Raw genomic sequence first — 9,666 nt, 5'->3', positions numbered from 1 at the left:
GTTTAACGTCCTTTGCATTCAGATCCTATTGTAACCACTCCAGAGTGATGGGTCCCTGTGTGCATGGGCCCTTAGTAACTTGGGCCAAATTCCCATTGTCACAGGGGCCAAGAAATTGTGAGTCACCTCACTCCCAAGGCACGGAGAGCACTCTTCCAGCATCAGAACCCAGGGAGAGTCCATCACTTTTCCAACAATGAGTTTCCCATTTTTCCCTGGTGCCCCACTTTCACGAACATCTTGCCCCCGGAGGTGAGACAGGCCCCCTCACTCCAGGCCTTTCGGAGGGACTTAAAGACATGGCTCTGCCATCTGGCCTGGGGCAGGGAGGGAAGAAATCAGAATTGGGGTTGGCTGGCCCCTTAGTGGTATGCTGTGGCCCCAGCGGCCTCTTGGATTTCTTAGCTTTTTTATTTTTATTTTTAATGTTTGGTTTTATAACTTTTAACTGTATTCATGTTTTTTAGTATGTTGTAAGCTGCCCAGAGTCCCCATTGTGGGGAGATGGGCGGGGACAAATTAAATAAATAAATAAATAAATAAATAAATTGCCTTTGAAGGGTAGTATAAAAAGATAATAAACAAGTAAATAAGTGACAGCCAGCCATCTGCAGACTAGACTATTTGGTTGCCGACCAGTTCTCCCGGGGAAATGCCATCCCTACCCTCACCCCCCAGTGTTGGAGCTGAGGTTGGTCCCAAACCAGGCCACCGAAACCTTGGACAGAGGAACACCTCCGCCTTCCCTCAGCTCAGTCTTGGTGACTGACGCATACCAGGTTTACCCTCCATTACTACAGAGCAGCAAGGTGCAGGACAGCAAACCCAACTAGTTTCTGTCCCAGCCACTGCAAATGCAGTTCTGCAGCTGAAGCACTGGAGCTTGGAGGAGAACGGTTTCCATAGATGGGAGCGATTGCCTCGTCGTCCTGGCTCCCCACGCTCCCTCTTCCCTGCAGGGCTGTGGTGCCCTGATACCTTTCCACCTATTTTAAACGGGGAACCGACGCTTTGCAATCCTACCTAGGCAGGCTGGTGGTATTTATTTTATTTAATGGCTACAGAAAGAAACACAGCAGAAGGGTGGAAGAAGACTCCGAGACAGACTGGCCGCTGAATGTGTTTTCTTTTTGGTGACCTGGAGGGATAGGTGGACTGATTTGGATTACCATTGTTGAGCTAGTTTGTCAGATTTTGGTAAGAAGCTGTGGGTTCTAATTGTTTTAGGGGCTGAAAAACATCCAGGAAGAAGACCCTGGCAACTCCCGTTTTGATCTGTTACCAGGAAAACTGCATGGTTGTGTCCATAAAGTCACTGGTCAAGCTCAAGACGGTGATTTTAATGATTTACATGCTTCAAGCCAGCTGCAGTTCATTAGGAACAGCTTTCCTCTCTGGATCTAAATGACCATGTATTCTCGCTGAAGAAATTTGCCTTCTAATAGAAAAAAGGTGGGCAAATGCTGTTTGTTGACACCATTTCTTTCTTTTTTGTTTCTTTGCCAGACTCAAATATACAACTACCATAGATATAACGGAGAGCCAGTTTGGTGTGGTTAAAGCACCGGGCTAGAGACTGCGAGTTCTAGTCCTGCCTTAGGCATGAAGCCAGCTGGGTGACCTTGGGCCAGTCATACCCTCTCTCTCAGCCCCGGGAAGAAGCGGGCAAGGGCAAGCCACTTCCCAAAAAATCTTGCCAAGAAAACTGCAGGGACACGTCCAAGCAGTCAGCAGGAGTCGACCATGACTCAAAGGCACACCACATACAAAAGCTATCACAATGCTGCATTATTGTAGTCACTGGAGTGGCACACCTTTCCAATTTTTTTTGGTATTATGCAAACCCCCCAAATCGGGTTGCATAAACCATGGCTCTTCTAAGAACGAGGGATACGCAGGTCTGCAACCGCAGACGTCGTTTTCTTAGAGAGTGCTTCAGAGGGGCCGTCTGACGAGCCTGCAGTAGCAGAAGGAAGCATCCTTATGGCGCTATAACCCCAGCGCCTTCCAGATGTGCTCCTACAGCAATTCCCAAGCAGGATGGCCAACACCTGGGCATTCTGGGAGTCGTAGTTCCAACGCATTGGGGGACAGCGGCAGGGAAGGCAGGCTTGTATAATGCAACAAATGCATCGCTGTTCGAAGGGCAGCGAGCAGCGGTGCTCGTTTTATTAGTCACGTGGTTGCAAAAGGGGGGGAAGGTCCAGCCACGCGTTGAAGCCAAGCACGCGCCCTCCCCCCGCAGCACTCCGGCATCTCTGGCCACGAGCCCCCCCCGCTTTCTCCCCCTTCAGCGAGCCGCAGCACGTCCAGCCAATCAGAGCCGAGGGCTCCAGCAGCCCATCGCGTCCCAGCCGGCCTCTCTGGTAAACAAAAAAGAGCGGAGGAGGGGCTCGCGCTGGAGCCCCAGCCACGACGCCCCGCCCCCGGAGGAGGAGTCCAGGGGAACGGGCCTACGGAAGAGGATCAGAGGCGCGAGGAGGCCGGCCTCCGGGGGGGCGGGGCTTGGAGAGGCGGGGCCAGGGCCGGGAGGCGGGGCCGGACGGACGGCGGGCGGGGGAGCTGCTGTCGCAGTCGGTGCGGTTGGCGGCCGTCGGTCGGTCGGTCGGATCTGCCGGAGCATCGCCCGGAGCGATGCTGCCCCAGAGCGGCGCCCCGGTGCTCGCGCGCTAGGGCAGGGCTGCGGCTGCTCCGCCCTGCCCGGCCGGCTCCCAGCAGGCCCGCCGCCTCTCTCCGCAGCCCGCTCCCCTCCGCCTTCGGGGCACCGGGAGCCCGTGGCCGCCCGCAGCGGGGACGAGCCGGTACCCTCCGGGCTCGCCCGCCGTGGGCACCCGAGCCAGCGGCGGAGGCGGCCGGCCCGGGCGGCTCGTGAGACTTCGGCGCCCGCCCGGCAGACCGCGGCGATGGATGCTCGGCAAGCGAGCCGCCCGGCACGGGGCGCCTGACGCCCCCTCTCCCCGCTGGGCGCCGCGGCGAAGCCAAGGCCAGGCGGAGCCCCCGAGCCCGCCCGCCCGCAGCCCGGCGTCCGGCTGCCCCCCGAGCGAGCGAGGGGAAAAGTTGGGAGCCGCTTCTTCTTCGGGGAGGAGTCGTCGCCAAGTCGGAGCGCGGCCGGCCGGGGAGCGAGGGAAGCGCCGGCCGGACGACCCGCCCGGCCCGGCCCGGCCCGGCCCGGCCCCCGCGGGGCTGGCCGGCCGACCTGGCCCGAGGCCGAGCGGCGGCCGCGGGGATGCCTGCCCTCCCGGGGGGCCGGCGGGCGCGGAGCCGGCGGCGCTGCTGAACGCTCCCGCGTGTCCCTCTGCGTGGTCTCCTCCTCCGGCCTGGGCGGAGCCTCGCCTTCCGAGCGGGAGGCGGCGGATGCGCGGCTTCTCCCCGAGCAGCCGGCGACTATTGCCGGGGGAGCCGCGCGGGGAAGCCACGAGGATGCCCCTGGGCGCCGGCCGGAGCTGGGGGTGAGTCCGGGCGCGGGGCCGCCCGACGTGGATGGCCAGGGGGCGACGACGGGCGGCGGGCAGCGCGTGGGGCGGCACGCCCCGACCCCCGGCGCTGAGCGGGCGGCTCCGGGTCTTCCCTCCAGAAGTGCTGCATCATGAGCCCGGCGACGGTCCGGTTCTGAGCCCGACGCGGCCGGAGAGCAGCCCCCCCGGTGCCCGCTAGCAGCGGCGGGGACGGGCCGAGGCGCGGGCGAGGCGGAGAGGGGGAAAGGCGAGCGGGAGACCCTCCGGCCCCCTCCCGCGCGCTCTCCGGCTGGGGCTGACCCTCCCCGCAGGACAGCGACGCTCCGGCTGTAGGTCCCGGGCTGGAAGGGGACTCCGGGCGGACGAAGAGAAAGTGCCTGCAAGCGCAGGGAGGGGGCGGAGGAGGAGGCCTCGCCCCTCCCCTCCCCGCGCCGTCCCTCGGAGCATCTCGTCCGGCAACTCTTCAACTTCTCCTTCAGTTGGCGGAGCCGCTTCTCCGGGGCGGCGGGAACTTCTTCCCCGGCGTGAGGGAAGCCGACCCTCCGCGCTCCTGGCGGGACCTGCCGTCTGGGCGGCCAGCTCAGCCGAGCGGGAGGCGAGCCGCGTCTGAGCCCGCGCCGCTCGGAAAGCCGGAGCAGGGACGAAGCCGCTGCGGAGCGGGCTTCGGAGGGGCCGGGCGCTCGGCTCGGCTCGGCGGCCCCGCGCCTGCTGCCGGTCTCGGCCGGCCTCCCCGCCCGGGGCGCGTGGTGCTGCGTGGCGGCCGGAGGGTGCCCCGCGGCCGGCTCTCGCGGCGCGCCCATGGTGCTGCTGCGGAAGTGGCCGGGGTGGCCGCCGTCGGCGCTGGGGCTGCGGCTGCCGCAGAAGTTCCTTTTCCTGCTCTTCCTCTCGGGCCTGCTCACGCTCTGCTTCGGCGCCCTGTTCCTGCTGCCCGACTCGTCCCGCTTCAAGCGCCTCTTCCTGCCCCGCCGCGGGGGCGCCGAGCTGGAAGCGCCCCGCAGCCCACCGCCCGGACCCGGGTTCGGGCTCGCCCGCCGCCCGCCCGCCAACGCCAGCCCGCCCGCGTCGCCCCCGCGCCGCCTCCGGGACCCCGAGCTCCAGCCCGCCGCGCACTCGGAGCCGGCCTCCAGGCGGACCCGCCCGCCGCGCCCGCCGCCCCCGGCGGGGGAGAAGAGCGCCTCGGCGCCCCCTTTGCAGCAGACGCGCGCCCCGTTCCGCTTCGACCACGCGGCGCTCCGGCAGCGCCTCCGCCACCCGCTGCTGGGCGGCAAGAGGGGCGGCACCGAGGAGCCGGACACCCGCGCCCGGCGGCTGAAGATCAAGGAGGTGAGTCGGGCCGGCCCGGCCCGGCCGGGCCGGCCGGCGCCTTTCGGCCCCCTCGCGAGCCCGCTCGCGGCGTCCCCGGCCCCTTCCCTCGGCGTCGAGCCGCCGCCGGCTTCGCCCCGCAGCGCCCCTTTCGGGGAAGGCCGTTCGCTGCCCCGAGGAGCTTCCAGGCAGACGCGGGAACCAGCGGTGCGGCTGGCTTGTTCGCAGCCCGCCCGGCCCGCAGACCCGCCTGCTGCAGTTTGTAAACCCTGAGTGTGACTTGGAGGAACCCAGCACGCTCGTTCAGCAGACCGTAATTGAGTGCACATGTACGTGTGTGTGAGAGAGAGAGAGAATGAATGCTTCCTCAAAGGAGATTCAGCCTGGTCTTGAACCCCTTCCCTTAGTTACATTCATAAATGAGATTCCCCCCCCCCCATGTGGAATCACAGCTTAAGGCCCTGAAACCTGTCTCATATTGAATCGATTATTCTTGGTCGGGGGGTTGCAATACCTTTTCGGTTACTCAGCTCTCCCTTTTCCATCAGTCCGTCTGGATCTTTAAATAAGTTCAGAATTAATTCGTGTTACTGACAAGGGGAGTTTCTGACGGGGTTGCCTGTCAAAATGCATTCTGCTGCAAATCCATCTTTGCTTACGGAATTGATTTTTTGCTGTTCTTTGGGCAAGAAAATAAAAGGTGATGGGAAGAGGGTTGCAAGTGGATGGTGACGTGGTCCAGATCTCCGTAGAGTTCTCTCAACAGCATCCCTTTGAAAGCCTTGCCTGGAAGCCTCCTGATCTATTTTTTCCCAACGCTTCTCTGTGGTAGTTTTTCTTGGGCTTCCTCAGTATAAGTGGAAAGTGCGGGGATGACGGAATGAAGCATGCAACTGAGGGTCAGTCTGTGTGTTAGGATTTTAGTAATGAATGTGTGTCATACTGGCTTAATGTACCCTTACAGTATTTGGAGAGCCGCCTTAAATTCTTTCCACATGCACACGTATGTTGTGGATAGTTAGTGCACCTTTTGCCTGCGTTCCTGAAGACAGGTTCTACGGAGTGCGCAATTTAGTTGTCACCTGTAATTGCTGACATTTTGGAGTGGCTGGCAAAGTGTTTGGGAAGTAATAGAAGGCTGTTATTGTTCTCCCATATGGTGCCTGCCTTTATTACCAGCTTCGGCCACTCTTCCATTAAGTGATGTTTTCCACCTTGATAGCCCTTGAAGAAAAACATCTGGTTCAAAGCTATTCCAGTATAAAGTGTGTTATAAAGCATGCAAAAAATGTGGCAAATGTGCTTACTCTTTTACATATCATTTTTCCTGCCCCCTTTTACATCTGTCATGATCTGTTGGTTTCCAGCTCTGTCATCACTCCTCACCTCCTTCAAGTCAGTCTTGATTCTCGGTGACTACATGGACATGTCCCGGCAATTTTCTTGGCAACATTTTTCAAGAGGATTTGGCCGTTGCCTTCTTCGAAAGATCGAGAGAGAGGGACTGGCCCAGAGTCACCCAGCGGGCTTCCTGTTAAGGCAGGATGACAGCTCATGGTCTCCTAGTCTCTAACTTAGTGCTCTTAACCACCGCACCAAAGTGGCTCTTTTTCAGCTCTAGTTATAGAATGGATCCTTTTTCTAGTTTTCTGTCCCCCTCCTTGTCATGCCTTCTTAGATTATTCTTTAATTTTTGGGTGTTGGTGTAGAAATAATAGTTTTTCAAAGGCTTGAAGGTGATACGGTAGAACAGGAATGTGCAGTCTGATGACCGGCAGATGTTTGGGACCAAAAGCCCCATGAAGATCCAGAGCAGGCATGGCAAATGGTTAGGGTATGTGGCAGTTGCAATCTAAAACCTGATGCATCCTTGTGGTAGGCTAGGATTCCTCATGTTTTCTTCTCTGTCCCCTTTTCTGATGAAACAAGTGGCTGGTTTTTTGAAATGACACTGAAGTACTCAACATTTATTTGACCAGAAACTAAACTGGAACAGGACATGACATTTGCATTTAGCAGGTTAGCTCCCTTGCCCTGAACTATTGCTTCCCTTTCCTTTGATTTATATTTAAATGCTGTAACATTAATTTCTAGTAGCTTGTACCTATATTTCATTCTTTCCCTTTATTTTGCTGGCTTTTCAAATAGCCTGAATCTGTGCTTTATTTACCCCTGCTTCTGCCATGAATATGCTTCGATTCCCCTCTCTTCTGGAGCTGTCTCAGTACTCAGCCTCGGCAAGGCACCCGCCTTCAGCGTTTCTCCTGTTTCCATAGAGCAGACCTAATGGAATTCCAACAAGCTGTTAAGTGGATGCAATAAGATATAATGGCATAAAATAATCTCAGGTTGGATGCTAGGGAAAAACAACAACACTGCAGAGGTTGAAATGTCACTGGGGAGACAGTGGGGATAATGATTGAGACCAGGGAACTGAAATTGAATACAATGATTGAAATTGATAGGGCAAAGAACGGAATGGGCCTCCAAATGCTGAAGTGAACTTCCCTCTTGAAAGATTGGATTGCATTGAGCCTGCCTTATGGGACCCCTAAACCCGCCCCCCCTTTTTTAACTGATCTCTTTTCTCCTATTAATTCCTACTCCTTTTGCAACATGCTGGTTAGTATGACTTTCATTAAAAGGATGCAACCAAGTTATAGGTCATGATCCCTTAGCTGGAGATCCGTGGATTAGCAATCTAGAGTGGCAGAGTGGTCTGCCAATAAAATGCATAGCTGCAGGTGACTCGGGCAGGTGAATTCATCCCTATTTTATGGGCAGACTTTTTCAGTACAGCGTATGGGCTCTGAAGTCCAGAATTTTCATCCAACTGTCCGGCACTTCTGGAAGATGACCAGGTAGGGGAAGATTTATGGGGAAAAGCAACCTTAGAACTAGTACCCCTAAAGGAGAAGAAAAGCAGGGGGCAACCTGTACAGAGGGCCAAAACTTGTCCTGCAGGTTTTCTCAAAAGCAAATGACATTTTGGCATCAACACTATTATTATTGTACACAACACAGCTGCCAGTTCTTTAGCTGGTGTTGGCCTTCATTTGCATTGACTTCTTCTCAAGAACCTAGGATGTCCTGATGTATCGGCGTAGTGTACGTGTAGATCCAAGCAGTGTGGCCTTTTGTAATTGACAGATGGACATTTTGTCAATGCACAGATTTTCTAAGTGCCATCCAAGGCCTTTTGGTATGGCACTCAGTGTGCCCGTAACCACTGGGACCACCATTGCTGGTTTATGCTACAATCTTCCAACCTATTTTCAGATCTTGATACTTTGTGATCTTCTCCAATTCTTTGTCTTCTATTCTGTTATCCCCTGGTAATGCCACATCAATTATCCACACTTTCTTCTTTTCAACCACAGTTAAATCTGGTGTGTTACGCGCCAAGACTTTATCAGTTTGTATTCAGAAATCCCACAATATTTTAACCTCATTTTCGATTACTTTTTCAACTATATGTTCCCACCAATTTTTTATTACTGGCAAATGATAATTTTTACAAATGTTCCAGTGAATCATTTTGGTGACTGTGATGTCGTTGTTTATAGTCAGCTTGTGTAATCTTTTGCATGAGCTGAGTATATGATACACTGTTTCTTCTGCTTCATTGCACAATCTGCACTTTGAATCATTGCATGATTTTTCTATTCTGGCCTTGATTGCATTAGTTCGAATAGCTTGCTCTTGAGCAGCCAAAATCAAGCCTTCCGTTTCTTTTTTTCCAGTTTTTTTTCCCAGTTGTAAGCCATTGTCAGGTTTTATCTTTATCCACTTTCCCCTTGATCTTTTATAGAAATTGACCATGTAATGTTTTTCCTTGCCAGCATTCTGTTTGTGTTTTTCGAATATTTCGATATTCACATTTTGTTGCCTGTACATTCAGTAAGTTTCAGTTTTTAACTTGCATCAGTGGTTGTTCTTGACTGTCTTTTATATACTTGAAGTAAACCTCTGCCTCCATTTCTGAGGGCAGGTATCAATATCACTACGAGGATGTAATGCATAGTGAAGAGTCATGAACTTTCTTGTTTTTTGGTCCAACCTGTCCAGTTCAGCTTGTGTCCCGTTAATAATTCCAGCAGGGTATCGTATAAGAGGTATGGCCCAGGTATTGATGGCCTTGATGGTGTTTCCACCATTTGTCCTTAACAGTTTTCTCACTCTTTGGATGTATTCTTTACTGATCACATTTTTAACTTGTCCATGCTTGATGTTATCCAACTGTAAAATGCCAATTTGTTGTTGTTGTTATTTGTTGCACAGTCAGCCAGTTGTTTAGACTGGATTTGGCATTTTTATCCACCTATCGAGCCCTTCCCAAGGACCTGGGATAGGCAGGTGTGGTTGCTTGATGGTATTAAAGGTTTCGTTGCAGGATGTCAGCTGTTCCAAGTAAAGCTGCCTTTTGCAATGGACTGATGGCGATTTTCTCAATGCCGAGGGTCTTCAAGGGGTGCTCCAGGTGTTTTGGGATTGCACCCAGGGTGCCTGTTGCTATTGGTACTATCTTTGCTTTCTTTGGCCACAGTCGTTCTATTTCTATTTGTGTGTCTTTGTATTTTGTTGTTGTTGTTATTTTCCGGTAGCAGGGGTAGACAGTCTTGTGCAGCTGAAAACAGCAAAAGAGAATTCCCAGAATCTCTTCCTGTTGGCTTTGCTGTTCAGTGTGGTGAGAGCTGTACTCACAAACGTACGGAGGGGGGCATTGCATTGCCTATTCCTGACTACCACAGTTCCTGATGATTAATGATGTCAGCAGAGATTTGTATGGGAAGAACTGAGTATGACCCCCACAGGGCCTCCTTTTATATGGCATGTTGACGTCGAGCATTGAAAGAGACAGGATGAGAATGCTTGCGGAACAAAAGACCAGATTTAACTCTGTGTGTGT

At 54.4% G+C, this 9,666-nt stretch overlaps 1 protein-coding gene across 2 annotated transcripts in view; it reads left to right on the top strand.

The window, feature by feature from the left end:
• The first annotated feature begins 2,541 nt into the window (after window positions 1-2,541).
• MAN1C1 (mannosidase alpha class 1C member 1) overlaps window positions 2,542-9,666 on the top strand; it is a 138,510-nt gene continuing 131,385 nt past the window's right edge. The window contains exon 1 of one of the 2 annotated variants that reach the window (XM_088140936.1): window positions 2,542-4,778. In XM_088140936.1, the coding sequence (XP_087997062.1) occupies window positions 4,254-4,778 (525 nt within the window). In that variant the 5' untranslated portion in view covers window positions 2,542-4,253. The remainder of the gene's footprint in view (window positions 4,779-9,666) is intronic. The other variant, XM_088140937.1, reaches the window with a different exon arrangement.

This window comes from Python bivittatus, unplaced genomic scaffold, assembly GCF_059951505.1.
Source record: "Python bivittatus isolate LINGU-HERP-01145 unplaced genomic scaffold, Pbiv_v1 ctg000250_np1212, whole genome shotgun sequence".
Classification (NCBI taxonomy): domain Eukaryota; kingdom Metazoa; phylum Chordata; class Lepidosauria; order Squamata; family Pythonidae; genus Python; species Python bivittatus.
This window is presented reverse-complemented; position numbering and strand designations above follow the sequence as displayed.